Genomic DNA, 20,887 nt, shown 5'->3' with positions numbered 1-20,887 from the left:
ATGTCTAGAGGTGATTTATTCGAACCTGTTCACCTTTGTCATTATAGGAATTTGGTCAAGTGATACGTATTGACTAGTAAAACAAAAAAAGCCCCCCCAGTCAGGGTCACTAACACAATGTCAGCACATACAAACAATAAGGAAAATTTGTATTGTCACTACAACATGAAGGTCGCAGGCATTTAGTGACTGATGGATGGTTTGAGGAAACAATCCTAAGACAAAAATACCCTTGGGTATGATTCCAGTTGTGTTCAGTGTAATAGGCATCCGTTAATAGTCTCAAACAGTTTCATACTACACAGGAAGTTAATAACTAACAATAGAGCATACAGTGAGGATGCAGGTTTGTTTCAGAGATCAGGAGACATGTGGGAAACCTGTTTTGCCTCTGATCAAAAACACATTTATAAATGAGGGGTATACACTGTGTATATATAGTCTGGTTATAATTTGATCCATATTACCTTTTGGATAATGTCAAAGACCCATCAACTTTTTGTGATGACTGACACCATACCTTGCTGGAAAAATACGATTTTTATTTACTAGCAAATGTTTAACATTAAAACCATTACAAAATTCCCTTGTATTTCAGGTATTATGGATGTCAAACTGTATTTTAGGTATTTTGGATGATTTATTGATAATATTATTTTGTTTCTATCAACCAGATAATAGGAACCACCCCATTACCAGTAGAGACCCACAGGGACCATTATTTAAATCCATAATATCTATGATCGTTTCTGTTTTGTATTTCACCATACTTTTTTCCTAAACTTTAATTGCGACGAGTTGCATGTGCTGGTCTTCAAGCGGATATATCGAGGGATACAATCTGGGGGTCTGTTTAAAGGTGGTCCAGCCCCTCCATCCCTCACTCATGGTGTGGTTAGTTTCTCTTCAGTCCGCTCTTCTGCATTCACCCTGACTTAAGTGTGAGTTCAAACAGCTGCATCTTATAAACGTCAAGGGTTTTTTGCTGGTGGCAAGATGTTACGCACGATCTTTTTGAGGTCGCATTATCAAGACGTTCATTTGCGCGTAATGGAGTTATGTTTCGTCTGCTCGCTGTCGTGTCGTGTGTGATGTTATTGTGAGGAGATACTATGCGCTCTTCAGGATGGGTGCGAACAATGGCAAACAGTATGGAAGTGAAGGTATGTGTGTTTAATATCCAAACATTTGAGACTGGGTTGATCCAAGACACGAACAAGAAAAACTTTTTCATGTGTGATGCGTCATTGTATGCGTGAACTTTACATAGCCTGTATGCATATTGCATATACTGACTTCAGTACCCCAGTTTGAAAGGTAAACATTTCTATTGCAAATTACATCATAATGAATAATGTCTTAGTTGTTGTTTGTTTAAAATAAATGCAAACTGGCGACTACAAGCGTAGGTTCAAACCTGCAACTGGTCTTTAAACTTTCCCCATTGCGCCCGCACATGTCCCAGGTTTGTTTCAGGAAAACTGTCTTTGTAATTCTACTATTAACACTTTAAAATCACTCTGAATAAAAGTGTCAGCTAAATGAGTATTATTCCAAATTAAATGTTAATTAAAAATGTATATGTGATTTTTACACATTTTCTTTTCAGAAATGACATATGATTATTACAAGCACTTTTTGAAATGGTGCACTCATAGTGCAGACATGACATCTGTCTGGTTGTGTATCAAAGTTCTGATATGTTAAAGCAATTCAGTGCAAACTAAATCTGTGTAGTGTTTGAGAAAAATGACAGCGGGTTTGGAGCTTTTCACTGTCAGGTGTCTATTTCATTCATAAATCCTGGATTGAGTGGATCTGCTCAGATTCATTTTATATGACCACTTTTTGATCTACTTGTGTGGTTATCCAGCAAGGATTTTTAATAAATTCAACAGTTGATGACTGAAATACAAATCTGAGGACCACCATGATCTAAGCGAAGAATGCAAAAAAGTAGATTATGTAAATTAATTATGTTTGATTATCTTCATTGTATTATTTTATACAAAAGTAAGTTGAGCTCCTAAAATCTGATTGGCTGGGTCGCATCCCAAGAGTGCTGAAAGGTAGTATAACATCACAGGGATGTTTCAGTATTTGTGTTTGTAGGCTATTTGTGGTGTAAAATGAAAGGGTTGTGGAGTGGGGATTTGTGTGATTTTACCTGTAGTGAGAAGTCACAGTGGACATGGTGTTTTTTTTATTATTTTCTTTGGCTGAGAATATTAATTGAACTGGCCAAATTATGTATGTTTGGTCTGAAAATGAGCGACACTTGGTTGGTCCCTCACAGCGAGACACCAAATCGCTTGCCAAATCCTTTACTCGTTCAGTTCCCCTATGGTGGAATGACCAGCCTCCACCCGAACTGCAGCGTCCTTCACAATTAAAAAAAAAACAGCTCAAAACATACCTGTTCCACATTATTTGACTAACCATTAACTCTAAAAATAAAATTGTTCATTCTCCCCTTTGCTCACTCCAGCTTTAATCCTCCAAGTAACATTGCCTTGTTAACTACATGTAATGTTTAGCTTGTTGACAAAATGTTTATATGCTCTCCTACTTGTAAGTAGGAGATATGTCTCCTACTTAATATGTCTGCATGCAAGTAGTCTGATTAAACGGATTAGTTGGGCAAAGCTAAAATTAATCTTATGTAAACTCAACCTTTTAGTTGAACTTACTTAGGAAAATAAGTTGAGTCAACCGAATTCTCAAATCCTTTTACAGTGCAGTCCATTAGGATTAATGTTATTGTATTTAGATACATTCAACAGGGATGGACCCACCAGTCAAAGAGAGGTCAATACACAAACCTGCCAATAATTTCAACCAACGAATGGACTGCAACATATTTGTCTACCCTATATGAATTTCATAAATATGTATTGTTTTTACTGTCAGCTGTTCTTGACATAGTGCAGGAAACATATGAAAGCTTTTGAGATTTTGTTGTTCCGAACAGAAAACAATTATGCTGGCTCTCAACCGTGGCTCTTTTGATAACTTAATTTCAACTGTAAGAGTCAACAGCCCATGAGATTTCCAGCTCAGTAGAAAGATCAACAGATGTGTTTATAAAATGCACGGTCCCATATAAAGTTAGGGGTATATCATACAGAACGGGTTAATGGGGAAATTCAACCAATATGAATGATATTTGAGCACTGGTCAAAGCAGCCCTGCTTGTTTTAAAAGCAAAATGGCTGTGATGAATGAAACTTGATTTGTTCACAATGATTGTGTTCAGTTGTTAACTTATTAAATTATATGTATGGTTTGGAGGGCCTACCACTTGTCCACCATAAAGGAAATGAACAAAAAAACAGTGGCATTGAAAAGCATGGACACCTGTACATTAAAAATACACAAATGTCATTGCATTGCAGTATATACTGCTTATATTAACAAAGCATTGCATTAATTTATAAGACAACAAAACCTCTTACCAAATAATATACAATGGCTAAAACAAGTTGAATTTGAAAAAAGTAATGGCATTATTTGTTTGTAGATTGTATTTTGTTATCTTGTTGAGTAATGAAGTTAATGTTCCACCTTTTTATGACCACTGTTGAATTTATACTAGACTGAATGATCAACGCACATGTGGGAATATGTGCTCGGGACAGTTTTACCAATTTAGTCTCCATCTGGTATTCTGAAAAGTCCATCAAGAGATCTTATATGATTTATGGATTAGGGTCATTGGATCAAAAGCAGGACCGGCCACTCCGAACATAAGTGATGGGCCGTTTATGAAAGCTGGAAGATATCTCCTTTTGACTGTCATTTCTTCATTTATATGATGGGAAGTGACTGTGCTTGGGATGGCGAAGGACCAACACATTAATGATTCTCATCCAGTCTTGGAGAGACTGGAACCATTTGCACTTTTCAAACGTTGTTTATACAGGTGAGAGTTCAGTCAAAGTTTAGCACTGGTCTGAGAGCAAAGTAAAAGAAAATGGTCAAAGTAGCAGATTATGGGTTCATTTTTGAGAAAATTGTGTTTTCCTGTGACATGAGCGACAGAGACACAACGTCGGTGTGTCCATGATGCCAAAAAAGAGGGAAAAGTTCAACTTTATGCAAATGAATAGAATTTAATAGAATAGAATTTCAACATAGCACAACTCACCTATCTTATATGTGAACCCAACACAGTCTCACAGGAATTCGTGAGTCGTGACTTTGTCACGAAATATAATCTTTTGATTTTTCTTTCGTGTTACTCAGCACGACTTTCAATCTAAGATATTTTAATATGTTGCATCTTGCATGTGCGTCAAGATATATCAACACAACCTGATGAGAATGTATAACTATTTCATGAGGTGTCTTATTTTTTTCTTATCATTTGCCAGCTCGTAGAATTTGTGCATTATTGCAAAATTAGCATTCATGGCTGTAACTTTGGTATTAGGGGTGAGGAAAGGTGTTGGTTAGCCACCTCCTTAAATATGTACGTCTTCCCTTGATTTCAGATTATGAATAAATAAATGTGTTTACACACGGGTTCTGTGTATTGAAAGTCGTGCTGAGTGACATCAAAAAAAGGGGGAAATTGGTTTCCATGAACACGAATCGATATATTCTAAATTTCGTGCCAATGCACCAACCCACAAACTGCCGTGGGTTGGTGCATCACAGCAGTCACAGCTATTTTATTTTAATATTTTTCTGCAAGTTATATTTATCAAATAAAAATATTACGTTACCGTTATGTCACGGGACTATATTTTCCATCGCTGTAAAAAACAACACCAAATAAATAGTAATTGTTTTGCTTTATAAAATAGGGTTAATGTTTTTATTCCATTAACAAAATATTAACATTTTAAATTATACAATATTTTATATTGTGGCAATCAAATAACAGTATGGGCATTTAAGCTTTGTCGGTTTTAATAGTAAGAAAGATGATTTCTTTTCTAATTTAATTAACATATTATTACCAGTAATGCTCATTTATATATCTCATTTGTATAATTCATATACTGTATATATATATATATATATATATATATATGTATATATACTTTAAATGCATATTACACATTTAGTTGCCATACATCATTATCAATTATTATTAAAAAACATATAGCTATAATAAAGAACAAAAACTGTTTTCAAGCCAGACATTTGTGGTCATAACTTTTAATTCTAAATAACTGCACTGCTGCGTATTCTTTTGCAAAGAAGTAATACAGTTTCATCATCCGATTTGATTAAGTTGAAGGCTTTAAGCTGCACAAAACCTTTGCCTAGCAACATAATAATAACAGCTTTCATTTTTGGTAGTAATTCAAGGCAAGGCATCCAAAGCATATGGGGTCCACTTTCCCGGTGAGTCACATTCTGCGGGCCACAATAGCCGCTGGAGCAGATGTTCTGGTTCAGTGATGTCACCACAACATGTTGTCAGGGTGGTAACAATTTGGGCCACGGTTTTCAGGTCCAGTGAGCAAAGAAAAACGCTGCTTCGGTTCAACACAGTTATGGTAAGAGTTTCATAACCAAGATGATAAGAGTTCAAGTGACTCATGCGATGCATCAGTGCTCATCTTGACAGCTTGTTTGAAACATCTTCCCAAAACAGCTTTCCCGCGGTACCAGGGCGGACGTGTGTTTGCAGGATTTTGCTGGATACGTGAAGCGCGTAAGCACGTGTTTTTGTGTGTTTATTGCAGGGATGTGTGCGTGTATGCGGAATTAAAAGCATGAGGAGAGGTTCTTGTTTACAGAAAGTTCAGCGTGTGTGGAATGAAGACTGTGCTGTACTCTCACGAAGCCACTTGAGGTTTAAGTTTACGACCTAACAGCAGATGAACACACGCATACTTACTCATGTCCTCTCTGGAGCAACAAAGGCCTTTTTAGAGAAACTCAGCTTGAAGTGTTTTTACCAGTGGGATACAAAACCACATGATATTTAATGGAATGGTTGTTGTCATTTACAGTAGCAGGTGGTTTAACAGAAAATTCTGAGGTTGAAGACTATTAATTTAATATGTTTTGATGGTGAACAGGATGGTTGTGCAGGTCCACCAAAAACCAGCCTTGGCCTGGAAATTTTCTCTGGTCCCAGCTGGTGTTTTGAACTTTGAAAGGTTTGTCCCTGAAAAAAAGGAAATTATAATCGTATGTGTGGTGGTGATTTCAGTTCTGTATAAATTTATGTCTGGATTACCAGGTCTCTGTTCCAGACTGTGACCACACTTTTATTACAACACCAATGCAAGATTTAGATCCAAACCAACGTGCACGTGTCGCCTTTTTTAAAAGCGATTAATTGAAGTAAAGAAACAAGCTGTCATGAATGGTGTTCTTTCTTGCACAGTGGCCAAATGTATCTAAATGTATCATAAATACTTCTGTCGCAGAGGATCATAACATAACTGTAAACTGCCAGAGATGGAGACTCAAAGTCACTTCTTCCATATATTGTTCCAGATGCGGATATTGTCTTTCTCCGCCTGGCAAGAAGACGTTAACCAAAGGTTTCTCGGTGCATTCCTGATGAGAACTGACTAATGAGTTCCCCTCAAAATCTTTAATCACGGAAACCTCGAACCTCGACTTGGATTAGAAATGAGAAGTGTTTCCTTGCTCTTAGTAATAGTTCAGTAAGTGCATGACTGATGGGGCCAAAATGTCAGATTTTACTTTTATTGCATCTGTTATAATATTGACTTACAGTGGGAACTGGTACACCCCACCCTTCTGTGAAACTGCACACCAGCGCTCTCACAGATGAGCTTCAGAGTCGCTTTAGCAGATTATGAATGCATTCAGTCAAGGGAGAATTTGACCAGGATTAAGGGAATAACTAAATTAATAATATTTTTTGCAATTTTAGTTAGCATGCTCATTTTGTGCAACAATCAGTGGTATAGCATGAAGAAAATGCCCACAGGAACTTTCATGTCACATTAAATTGCATTTGAGTATTACAGGGATAGTTCTCCCAAAAATGAAAATTCTTTCATCATTTACTCACCCTCAGATTGTTCCAGACCTGTATAGATTTCTTTGTTGTGCTAAACACAAAGGGAAATATTTAGAAGAGTGTCAGTAACCGAGCAGATCAAATCCCCCATTGACTCCCATAGTCTTTATTTTCCCTACTATGGCAGTAAATGGGGGACGAGATCTGCTTGGTCACCGACATTCTTCCAAGTATCTTCCTTTCATTTTTAAGTGAACCATCCCTTTAAGTGTGATCGGCGCCAGTTGTCTCCCAGTTTTATTCACGTGTACGTGTCTGGCATTGTAATAATCAAAGTCTAAAATGAACGTGACTGTAAAATAAGCGTACACGTTCAATTACTAGTGGTGATGTCATTGCATGCCAGATATTGGACAAATCTAAAAATTCAGTGTTTCTGTGTGTATTCAGTTCATTAAGCTGTTTTTTTATGGATATCTGCTTGGTTTGCGCATATAAGCTACTTCTATGGTATATAGTGTTTCTGTTTGTATTGGTTCATTTTTTCAGCCTCACGTTCTTCCAAACCCATTTGACTTTTTTCTACGGCACTTGAAAGGAGACATGTCACGGACGCTTTTTTTTAATGCCGTTACAACGAATGGGGAATGAAGCTTAAAAACGGACATAACAGCACCATAAAAATATCATGAAAGTGATTCAGCTTTAGTGGTCATAGGAACTTTTAGCCAAGCCAGCTGTTTACAACTTATAATATAAATATAATGACAGAAATTTTTATTTTGGGTGAACTAACTTATAAATAGCCAATTGCGTGGCAATCTGCATTTTTATATTAGCTTCCATAACGCTGATCTCGACAAACATCGAAAAACAGACACCATATAAAAAAGTGTTTGTGTGCTCCTTCACGCAATGTTGTTTACTTCTTTCCTGTTTTCCCAGGAAAGGGCAGTTCCAGTATCTCCTCCGACGTGAGCTCCAGCACCGATCACACTCCCACCAAAGCTCCGAAAAATGTGACTACCAGCGAAGGTAAAGCATATGGTCCCCATTATGAGCCATAATGCCTGCTTAACTCTGATTTGCTTCCTTCTCCCTCTCTCTAACTCTCTTTCTCACTCACTCTCTCTTTATGAAACGCTTACCATTTTGGAGAACTTATATGCTTCTAGGATAACCTGCAAATTGAAAACAAACTCAACATCCCCATCAAAAATACCCTGTGGGCCGTTTGTCTTGTGAGCGAGCGAAGCAGAGAAATCCCTAGGGCAGGTTCATATCTGGATATTTGCTGTAAGACCGCTGTGTGTGTGGCTGTTTTTGTTAGAGGTTCTGCTGAAATTAGGAAAACATCATCACAATGTTTTCCTCTGCATTGGACCCCCTTGCTGTACTATAAAAACAGCTAATAAAAAAGAAAGTAAATCTGCTTATCTCGGTGTGAATTTTCCTTGGCTTAGGTTTGCGTAGCCTGTTTTCTGTACTAGTACAGAAGCTTTCCAGCATGCATATACCGCGGCCAGTCCAGACAGAGATCTTTTGTAAAGTGATATGTGTAAGCATTGCGGTTTCCTTTCATTTGACGCACCACAAATACATTTTAAAGCCTTAGTTTATAATAGTAAATATTTATATGTGTTTCAAGTGTATTTTTAAACAAACTTCATTCATCGGTTGAATTTTCTTTTTTAAGTTCGCTACCATACATCTTGGCTACAAAATGCGTGTCATTGTTTACTGTTTAATTACCGTGTGTTCTTCTGATATCGTACTTTTACGGATGTACGTTGCAGACACAGCTGAACTATATCATATTCAGCTTTATCTCTTACTTTACAAGTACACAAAATTAAAAACTACATGCTCTCAAGTTTTGCTACTGATTTATCTCCGTACTATACGTACATTCTATAATTATTTAACATTAAATACTGCAACTGCGATTTAAGATGGCGGATTATGTAACCACAATACAGTACTAGCATATTTACCCATACGTATTATACAAAACTTAATTCTGGTCCTTGGATATTGCTTGTATTATATCCACATTGTCGAGGCGTCCTATGGTGCATCCAGTTCCCGCAATGATTCATTTTAAGATGTTTATCAGATTTTTGTACACAAATAAGACGCTTATGTAATGTAGAAAGCCGACTGTTTTCAATTTAACAGCCAGGATCTGGTTGGGAACTACCACAGTTCTCTGGAAAGCCGTTTTGTAGCCTGGCACTGTTTTCGTTACACTATTGTACCCAGCCCAGCTCAATCTTCATGCCAAGGAAATCAGCTCCAACTCCACATTGTCCCCAAAATAGCTCATCTGGTGTGTGTGAAATGGTATGCATGTGCGAAAAAAGAGCGAGACCGGTGTTAATAGAGTGTGACCTGCGATTATAGTCGCGCTCTGTTGTAGTATTTACATTTCTTGGCTCAGACAGGTGGGACATGGAATAGCATCACATTTTAGTAAGCAACGCCCAGCAATAATGAGAGCAGCACAGTTTATGTAAGACAGCCAATTGTTCGTGCGGTTCTGTCAGGGCAACACAAAACAACATGGAAATGTGAGGTTAGAGTCAATGTTAAACTCTACGATTTGGTACTTGTACTGCATGAAAAACATGGAGACCTTAATCAAGAAATAATGTGATCGCATAAAATGTTGAAATGTTACATATGCCAAACTGGCCTTAGTAGATGTTAGAGAGCTAAGATTGTTTCTAGAGTTTAACCCCAAGATGCTGAATGTAAAATCTACATGACTGCATTCACAATCCATTTGACTTCTAGTGTATCTCTAGTTTTTATGTGGAGACAACATTCTGCATTTTGGCCACAAATATGCAAGGGAAACATAAAACGCCATATAAACCTCCTTTATCAAAATGAAAAATGTCCTGACTGGCTTCCTGACGTATGGGGAAATCTAAATAGCCAACATATTTGTTTTCAAATGCCCAGAATGCATTTTTTGCCACCATCTTTTCATCATTCATTTGATACTGAACCGTTCCATCAATCAAATGATTTTTGAAAGAGATGAACTCAATAGAAGAATATGACTTCATGTTTCTCTATAGTATTAATCACAGTGTTATAGATGATTTTGGACTTCTTACATGGAGCAGTGTAGAGGTTTGGTAGTAATTTGAGTAAACACACATTTTGAACACCTGTAGCCTTTGTCTGTTTCAATACAATCTCTCGGGCATCTGGCTATTCAGCTGGAGAATAAAACAGTAGACCGCCCTGTTTCATTTATACTTCAAGGCATATTTACAGGTTTTCCTCCAAAGAAAACCATACATTAAAGGAAACTTCTTTTCGTCTAAACTATCTTCCATCAAATGGAAGGTATCTGAAAGTGGGGGAGTCAAATGGACCACTTTGCCGTCTTAAAAAACAATCTCCCGTCTCTCCTTTGCCATTCAAATGCAACCCAGACAGATTTCCTCGGCTTCTGAATTGTCCAATTAAGCAGTGCTCCGTCCTTACAAATTGCCATACATAACAAGAGAGAATTTCAAGACGTGCTTAGCTAAAGTGGTTCAAATGCACACCGTTTCTGAACTCCACATTCCTTATTTGGGATGTGGTTCAAGATATACAATATATCTTCAGTTCTGGCTCAGGAGCCCTTGTCCCTGGATAGTTTTCTTTGGCTCGACTCATGGGTTTGAGGCGTGGTTTTACTACAGATTGTTCAAGGACGATCTAATAATTACTGTATGAGAGCAGAGCTGTTAGCACAGAATGATTGTAAGTCATGTTTATAGTATTACCAACTCAGATCTCTTCAGTGATGGATTGTGCTGTTCATAAATCAATGTCAGTTGAAAGTGTGTTCTGTAACATTTAACTTTTTTTAGTATTGGTAGGGTTTCCTGTGGATCCTATTATCATAAAATAAGTATTTTTCGTTAAAATTTGAGATCAAAACATTTAAAAAGGGATTAAAGGCAGTAGAAGAACCATCATAAAAAATGAGTACACTTGAAGTTTATTTTGACAAGTATACTTAAGTAAAGTGTAATTATATTTTAAAGTATACTTTATATAGTGTCGAATACAAATGCACTAGTATAGTATATACTTATATGTACTATTTCATTTTTGGACTAAATTGGCCTATTTTCGAGTTGACTCTAAATGTTCTTTACGAGTAACATAAGCTAGTAAACTTTAAGTTCACAACTTATTTTCAACTACATTTCCAATCTGTCCTGTAACTATACTGTAAGTGAACTTAAGTCACTAGTACATTTTTAGCTTAAATACACACTGTTTAGTATACTCGTTTAAGATATATTATAGTGCAAATTATGTTTCTTCTATGTTTTCTGAAACTGAACATAACATCATACTTATAGTTTAATATTTAAGTTACTTTTATTCAAATTTGAATACTTTGAACATGTGAGTTTATGAGACAGTATGTAAAACCATCTGAAGTAAGTATTAGACCACACAATCAAAATATTAAACACAATTGCATGTTAAGTACTGGCTACTTGGAATACTTTATAGTATACTGTATTTATATCTCAATCAAAAGAGTAACGGCCATATATACTCAAACTTTTACGTAGGTACACTTAAATATAATTTTAAGTAGAGTGACAGTATCTTTGCTTGTTTTTAGTTTAGAAGTACTACAATTATTGAAAATGATCTTTTATATAATAAATAATATTTGCAAATCAATCTTTAATACACTTTTTTGTGAGGCCATTTACTATATTTAGGTTGGTTTTGAACTAACAATGTGAGAGTATGGGTGAAACTCAGCACACTTTTTGCTGTGACAGTCATATAGATTTGGTTTGTGAACCTCCCTCAATCTCAAGCATCTTTGCACGCAGCCTGCTCATTCATTGTATAACAGTAAATTCTTCTGTAAACCTCTTAAGAGATCACACATTTTCTCATCAGATATTTTTGGATGTCAGCCTGTGTGTAGTGTCAGTGTTGATTTTGTTGATTGTTCAGCAGGTAGTGGTTGTTATACAGGGCCTCAGAGAGCTAAACTGATGAGTAATGTGCTATTAAATAGAGCCAAGTGACAGCAACTGATTCCTGATGGTGAACACTTAATAAAAACACATTAGACAACACCAGCAAAACCTATGAATCAACATCTCCCCATTCTGATCGCACTGCCAAAGCCTTTCAGCTTAGTAAATGTTGCATAGGTGAAATAGTACGGCAGATTTATTTGACCATTATTTAAACAGTATAATACCAGTGTCAGATGTTGAAATCTGGCATGCCAGCACATGTGGTTTATAATACACACGAGATGCGGTTTTCGATTTCCATTTCACAGTGCCATTTTCATATGTTATTGGTCAGAAATGGTTACTGCATTCTATGAAACACACAATTAAAGAATTTACCCCGCTATGATTTACTGCTTCTCTTTTCAACTCGAATGATTTCTAGGGTTTTCAGACAGATCTTCACCTAAAAATGTGTTTGGCAAGCAATTAACAAAACTGTCACGATTCACGTGGAAGAGAACCCAATTGCAGGCAGCGTAGCTAAGGGGAACTGACAACTTTTATTAATAAAACAAAATCCCACAATGGGGAAAATGAACTAAGACAAAAAAAACGCAAAAACAAAGACTTCCCACAAGGAGGAAAAAAACAATAGAGACAGGATTAAACTAAACCCACACGACGTATACAGGAGGACGAGGGAAACAAGATATCAAAAGGGTACAATCGAACATGACAAGGTAATTTTCATTAGGGAAGGAATCAGGAAAACGACTGCTAAGACACAAGGTAAAATAAACAGTCAAACATCCAAAACGAACGAGCCCAAGACAATAGACACGGGGGCATTATAAAGGGAAGTAAATCAATAAGGAACAGGTGGGGGGGTATGAAATAATTAACAATCAATAATGAAGAGTCGAGAGGGCGGGAACAGAGACAAGACCGGAGAGATCATATGGAAGGCCAAAAGGGCCGTAATGCCTCTCTCCACATGAAACCTGTGTTCAACAAATAATTAATTCATATGAAAATAGAAAACAAATGTTCTTAAATTATATATTATGTATGAACAGTGCATATTCCTCGTCCAATGCAGAGATGCCGATTAAGCATCATAACTTCATCACTGGGCTATATTAACATACTTTAACATTTTATTTAATGACCTATAATGGACAGCACAAGTTTTACAACATCATATATATATATATGACATATAATAGGCAGATTTTCAGTCACAATACTTAGTTTATAATCTTCATAGCCTGTATAAATGCTCAAGTCTTACATTCTGTCAGATACAAGTATTTCCATTTCTGTGTCTATGTAAACATATGAAATTGTGTGACTGCTGGAACCAAACTTTAAGCACACACATAGGCAAGTGATCAGCACTTAGAATTTATTAATATTTACAATTGATCTTCCTTAATATATGCTTATAACATTTTTTTTTTCAAAAATAAACATGTATCGTAAAAATGTACCTCTGTTTATTTTAGTACTGCGACTTGACTTGAAACTTATCAGGACTCGACTTGACTTGCTTAGGGTGAACCCTTGACTTGACTTTACTTGCTTGATTTGTCCGTATGGAACGCGTCCCACTGTTCACATGCTTGTGACCCGTGGATTAACTGCAAAGTTTATCTCTTTCGATCTCTTTCCCTCTCTCTACCTCGGCGAGTTCAGTATGAAAGCGCATTATCACATAAAGCATATTTCTTTTTTTAAATCACTGCCTAAGGAAATGTGTCAAGTTAAAAAAATTGTATTGTGTAACCAGAGTTAAATTGGGATTTGTTATGTGCCTGGGCTCTTTGGGGGATTTTGTGGGGTGCGTATACAAAGCTTATAATCTTTATAATTGACAAACTGTAAAAGATAAGTTGAGAGAGTCCTTTGCTATGAACAATAAAATGCTGATCAAACTCATTCAAGATGCCAGTAGTTTACAAAGCTACATGTGATAAGAACAAAATCTTTATGTAGGCCTGTTCCCCTTCCTTGTGTCAATATCAAATATTTGTATCTATTAATGTCAACAGAGTTGTATGTTTGACCCGTGTATTTCAGTACTTTTCTGTCAAAACTTCATAAATCTCTTCAGAATCAGGCTCCACAGAACCTGTCTGAGTTAATACATCCATATACTCAGTCACAAGGGTGCAGATCCGCTGACTCTGGCTTACTACAAGTTCCCAGGGCACGTCTTAAAAACAGAGGTGAATCGTGCTTTTTCTTTTGTTGGCCCTAAATTGTAGAATAGTATCCAAGTCCATGTCAGAACCGCATCAACTTATCTATTTTTAAGTCTACTCTTAAACCTTTTTTTTCTCTTTGACATTTAATATTCTTTGACCTGGTATTCGATGATGAACCTTATCCAACGTGTTTTGTAGTCTGTGTCTTATCACTTAGAATTTTATTGACCTGTTTTGACTTGCAAACCCTGTACAGCATTTTGTTTGTTGCTATATACATATAAATATATAAATAAACGTATTGTATTGTAATGTATTGTACTGTATATTCCTTTGGAATTTCCACTGCATCCCTGCGCCTTCCACAGAAGACGAGTTTATCAGGACTAAACTTTGAGCTGGGGACTCGGCAGGCATGATTCCAATTTTAATTCTGTCTTGTATTCCAGTCAATGTGGGGTTGATGATGTTTTAACCAGGGGCATCCCTGAACGATGTCAGCAGTTTAACCCCCCAGGAGCCAGAAAGAGATCCTCTCGGAGTGCGTCGTTCTCATTTGAAGAGATATTATGAGGGAGTGGCAGCAGACCCGACCTCGACCCAACAGCTTTCCAAATATTTTGTTTATCCTCAAGTTCGGACTGTTTCGCCTCCGAGGTAGTTGAAAGGTTTTCAACATGGCAAGGGAGATTAAGTTTCCAACAGCACCAGAGTCTATGAGTGCTTTTGCTGGAATGGACAGGTGAGGAGAGGTAACTGTAACATCAATGAGTCAAAGATTAAAAGAGGTAGAGGGAGGTTGCACCACACTCACGGTGGGTCAGGCCGGACGGACCGGACAGGTTGCTATCATATGTCCCGATCCTCCACAATATAGACACAAATGTTGGCTTATCCGACAAGCTTGTTTTTCATGGGATAAGCAAGACTGGTCTACTTGCATTGAGTCTGGGTCTTGAGGGTCAAGGGGTGTTCTGTTGAGGGTTGCGAAGGAGATGCAGCGGGTTTTACGGTGGGACAGGCAGTGAGACACTGAGATAAGCGCACTGAGTATTGTATGAGGTTCTCCAGTCCGATTGTCTTGTCATAGATGGCTAGGTGGGTCCGGATGGTAGCGTCCAAAGCATGACGATAAAGCAGGCATGACCTCCCCTGCTTTAACCGGAGTAACTGATCCTGCACAGAGAGTAGATAAGCAGTTTGACTGAACACCCCTTTGAAGTGACTGAAAATTGTGGTGATGGTAGACATGGGAGGACAGCGACCTTCCTGTATATTCTTTGCCCAAATCAGGGCCTTACCGGTCAAAAGGGAGATGAAGTATGCGATCTTGGAACTTTCGGTCGGGAAATGGTTCGGTTGCACCTTACACTGCTGTATGAACGGGTTGCATTCCTCCACTGATCTGGAGTATCTACTGTGTATCTACAGTAGGTGTGCACGGGTGGATATGAGGTGGTGGGTGAAGAGAATTGGCCAGGGGATTAAAGTCCAGGGAATGAGAACGGAAATAAAAGGGGGAGAATGCTAACGCCGGGGCGTGGCTGGCAACGGTGCAGCGTTCATTACAAATACAAATTAGCATAAATTTGGATTGAATTGCGCTCAATCCAAATGAAGATTGATATGTTTAGGTGTTTTCACCCCTCATTGTGCTCTTGTCCCCCTTTGCCACCCCATTTGTAAAATCCTGGACACACCCCTGTGTCTAACTGTCAGCCATTGTTTCTCTCTCTTTCTCTCTCTCTATTTCTGACAGAAGCGAAAATAAAAAATAAATACTGTTAATTGTCTAATGGAAATATACTTTTGATGGTTGCTTGCGTTCTGCTGTTCGAGTTTATACCGCAATATGCTGTTGTTTGTGAATAACTTTCAATGTGCCAAGAGTATTATGTGCATTTACAGTAGGCCTCCATTGAAAAACATGGACAGAAAACATTTTATAATTAAAATCCTACACACATGTTCACTATGGTTTATGACAAACAGATATTGAGGTTTCATGTTTACCATAACTATTAAGAACAGCTCCATTATGTCTTTGTATTTGCTGTATGCATATGCTATCCAAGGAAGAATGTGTTTTGGTTTGTGGCAAAAGGCCCAAAAACAAAAATTTGAGAAATTTGAGGGATGTTTATTATTGTGTGTAAAGTTGATTGATGTTTGCTTTCATCGTCATATTCTTGTTCACTGTTTTAAGACTCTAGGACACATAGCTATTTTCTGTATTTCTGTATCCAAACATTCGTTGAGTTAGCCATCAAATACAACACATTCATATTATAGACACATAAATATTATATTTCAGAGTGGCAACATAAACATACGTTACTGCGCATGCGCGCGTTTGTGGACTGCCTTTAACTTCTGGTACACATTCACAAATAATAGAGCGCCTGAAGATTATTTCTGGTAACAAGCAAAAGAAACCGAGAAGAACCGTTACATGGCTAAACTTGTTTCTCCAATATTTTGAACTGACACCGTCACATCGTGCCACCCCACATCCGGTGTAGAAACAATGTTAGACTGCGATACCAAGCTCAACCCCTAGATGTCGATGTACCACATGGTTTCTTTAAATGCGACCATACTACAGGACCCTTTCAACAAATCGTTAATTTAATAAAATGAACATACAACTAAATTCAACAAATTGTTTATTTAATAAAATTATTGTACAATAAAATAATAATATACATTAATATTACCATAAATTAAATATAAATAGTCATATTATTAGACATTAGCATAACACAGACCGGAAGTTAACTGCAGTCCTGGCACTCGCGTCCAATGAAACGGTTTATAAGATCACTACGCAGTGAGCAGAGGTTTGCAGAGGGGTGATGTAGTTTGGGTCCTTGTGCCTGATTCAGTCAAAAATCATCACCTTTTGTGTCATCAGTATCCGTATCAATCCACAAAGGATGCACCCTTCTCAATCATTAAAAGTGCTGAAACTATGAAAGAATAGTTTCACTTGACAGTCTGTCTGTACCTCTTTACCCTCTGACTGAACCATTACACAAGCAGGAGCCGAGTTTTGACAGAGCCAAATTTTGGTCGAACCTCACAGGTTCCAACCCTTTCTCAACATATGATTCAACCGTTTCCTCAGAGGGACGTGATTTTTACGCAAGGTTCCCAAACAACAAAATTTTATTATGTGTTCGGGGATAATAGTTCATGGAATGTTGGAGACGTTTTTTTCTGGTTAAAGCCGAGCCTACAGACAGAATCTGGATGACATAGCATTACCTCATGAATCCCACTCTTTCCAGAATGGGGGGATTAGTCGCTCTATTCCCCAGATGTCCATGACCACATTACAGCAGAGACCACAATTTGCTTCTTGTCATAACTGTACAGAGCAGGCCTTCCCAAAACATCTTGCACCCGCTATGAGTGTTTTGTATGTGATTCGTGTGATCTGGAGGCGGTTGAGCATGTCTGCTACGCACATGTTGGGATATAGAGATCATTAAGCTTCGGTCTTTGATATTCCAGGCCAATTGCACAGAATTGCACAGGAACATTTGATCTACGGTTCAAGGTGTTAAATGATACAGCAGTGCCGTGATGGATATCGGATTGTGTTGGAGTCATGATTAGGTGTAAATGTAATACATCTGATTAATTGGTTCCTGACTTGGCAGCTTGGGAGGGTATTAAACACAACAATCTGATTCTGTTGAAAGATCTTCTCTTAATAGTGAAGTTGCACTTGTTTGTCTGCATCTCGGATCTATTGAAATGTGAAGTGGACGAGTTTCTCTGACGTCCCTTCCATGTCTGATTGAGTCCACCTTTTGCATTTATCCCCACATGTTGTAGTTGACCATTTTTTAATAAGTGTCACATCTTTGCCAGTTTCAGAATAATGAACAGTGTGTTTCTCACACTCCACCAACCACTTTTTATTTGGCAGCTCATCTCATGTGGAAAAGTTTTATGGACATTAACTCATCATAAGAGGTCTTGAACTTCACTGATGTACTCAAACACCGCTGCTTAATGCTATTGGCACAGGTGGTGTAGCTTCCCCTGCACACGTCGACCATTTTGCCTTGAAAGGTTTAACTTATCACCAGACTCCAAATCCCTGAAGATGTATTACATTTTTTTACTCCTTCATGGATCTTGTGAAGATGAGTCTTGTAGTAACTCCCCCTATCACTGTCTTTTTTCAACTTCACAGTTTTGCAGTATTTGCTACTCGGTTGTTTTTATTTCCTTCTCCATCATTTGTATTCGTGCCTGTAGATTTCTGGAGTTGACACGTTTCAGGATATTTTATCTGGTGGTGCTTGCTAAGGCATTAATAGCATTATTAGCATGGTATCAATACTTAAGTTATCATATAGTTTCAGTACTACGACTGATGATAAAGCAAACCTCTATCTATATGTGGACCATTGCTGCCTTGCACGTCCTGAAAGTGAAGCTGCTGGCTCTTTGGTCGTCCCCTGGTCGTGTAAATGGGACAGGAGCCAAACCATAAAATCCAATTACATTTCTGATATTTTTGTCCAAAGATGTTTTCTGTTATTTAAGTCAGATTTTTCACGTTGATGTATCAATTTTCAGTTATAAGATATAAAGGGTGTGGCAACATGATTTCTTCGTTTACAATTGAGTATCATCAGGGATTATGGGCAGGACCTTGATATTGCGCCCCACTTCGTTCTCACTACTCTGGTTCCAAACGGGCGTTTTTGTGGCATCACGCTGTTCATCTTTTATTCAGTCTATAATGTGGACTAAAGAAGACTATCATCTTTTGTCTCCCATTAAAAAAACATTTTGCTTGATGAAACGTAAGGATCGATTTGTGAAATACTAGCTTTATTTCTTTTTTTCGATACAACAACAGGACAGAATGCATAAAACTTACTTTTTTATGCCTTCTTGCTCAGATATTCTCTTGTGGGAGTTTTGGTGCGTGTGCTACATAAGGTTGTGTATAAAGGGTAGATCTGTTCAAACGAACATGCATTTTGTATCATAATTTTATTATAAAACTCTATAAATGTAACATTAAAAAACGAACATCATAGGGACTTAATGGGGAGCTCTTTTTACTTGGACCAATATGCTCTGTACAATTTCTTCAGAAAAATGCAGCTTTAATAAAATGGGTTCACACCTTAAACCTTAAGAAGAAGATTTTCACATTTTGAACAATAAAAGGATGCAAAAATAATGCAAAAAAAATGTCTTTGTTGATGGAAGCTTAACATCCAAGTACAACATGGATGTAATACATCCAATCAGTACAAGAGGAGGCCGGTATATGTAGACGAAAACTCTATCGTATGACAGTTTTTGCAGCATCACTCCGCCACTCTATTGCATCCCTGTCAGCTGGTACCTACTATAGTCAAAGAGAGGGTGTACTCTGTGTTCGGTCGGAAATTCGGCCCTGCTCTCAGACAGCATGCCAAATATGCTTTTGTTTTCATATCACATGTGAGTGCAAACTCTGAAATGATAATAAAATTGAAAAGTCAAATATAAGACATATAAAAGGCAATTGTACAGAATAATAAAAAGCCTTGACTCAAAATGAGAAAGTTAATTTAATGTTGAATCAATGTTAAGAATAATAATATAGAACAATTTTACATTCATTCCACAGTAAAGCATTTTTTTTCATTGGGGTTTTCCAAATGTTTTCAATCTTTGTCCAGTACTTGTTTTATTGAAATACATGCTAATAAAATTGAGGTTCATCAGTTTATGTCACATCACTGAATTGTGTCCAGTGTTTAACTGACTGATAAAATCCTTTGATCTATAGATCCGTCCTGATTTGCTCATCCCTGGTCAACTCTTGCTGTCTTACTGTGGTTACCCACTTGAAATGCACATGTTTTTGCTTCACTTGTATTTTTCCCTTCACTGCTGTGCTTTGTCCAAGACCAGATGGTTAACCTGTTTCTCTGATATCTCAAACATGTGGACTCCTCCATCGTACGCAGCCTCTGGCAGTTCAATCCAAGGTCAGGCAGCTGGAAGAGATACGGGTCTAATTATACATTTAAAAACTGATTGAAAACATCTACTAAATATGAAACATCACAAGCTTCTGAAAACTCACCTGGAGGTTCTTCATAGACGGGTAGCAACTTCTTGTGAACCACGAAAATCTCAACCTAAATATAGAAATTGTTTTTCCAGCCTGAAAGATGTTTTGGCCGCTCTTCTGTGTTTTGTCTGTTCTGTGTGTATTTGTTTAAGTCTGACGTTTAGTCTATGATTCGCAATTGAAATTGAACGGAGAGGTATCCTTTGATTACAAGTCCAATTCAAGCAAAACATGAGCCCAAAAGTAAACCGATCTTTCACTTTTGGTTTGTAAGTCTTGGATCAAACAAGCAAAAGAAAGATAGTGACTGCTATTTATCTCAACCTAATTCCTGTGATCGGTATGACACACATAACTATAGCTTTTGGTAATTGCTTTCTGGCCATCGACAGCTTGTCGTGCATCTTGTCTTGAAAATAATTGCATTTACAGGAACTGGAGCAAAATGTTGATTTGATTTGTCATATAACAGTGATGCTGGATCTTCAATTGTGTCAGTACACTGAAAAAAAGGAGAAAAATTCCGCCAGTTTAGATACGGTATTTTCAACATAGTCTCACGGCAAAAACTTTACTATTTTACGGTGCAGCTACTTTTGGCTAAATTTATATGAATTCG

The 20,887-nt window shown here is 37.4% G+C and overlaps 1 protein-coding gene across 1 annotated transcript in view; it reads left to right on the top strand.

Moving 5' to 3' along the window:
- Window positions 1–936: 936 nt before the first annotated feature.
- si:dkey-192l18.9 (F-box/LRR-repeat protein 7) overlaps window positions 937–20,887 on the top strand; it is a 35,412-nt gene continuing 15,461 nt past the window's right edge. Inside the window, exons 1-2 of the mRNA XM_056737769.1 lie at window positions 937–1,163; window positions 7,904–7,993. Coding sequence (XP_056593747.1) covers window positions 1,127–1,163; window positions 7,904–7,993 — 127 coding nt within the window. The 5' untranslated portion in view covers window positions 937–1,126. The remainder of the gene's footprint in view (window positions 1,164–7,903; window positions 7,994–20,887) is intronic.

The sequence above is a fragment of the Triplophysa dalaica genome, chromosome 23 (genome assembly GCF_015846415.1).
Source record: "Triplophysa dalaica isolate WHDGS20190420 chromosome 23, ASM1584641v1, whole genome shotgun sequence".
Classification (NCBI taxonomy): Eukaryota; Metazoa; Chordata; class Actinopteri; order Cypriniformes; family Nemacheilidae; genus Triplophysa; species Triplophysa dalaica.
This window is presented reverse-complemented; position numbering and strand designations above follow the sequence as displayed.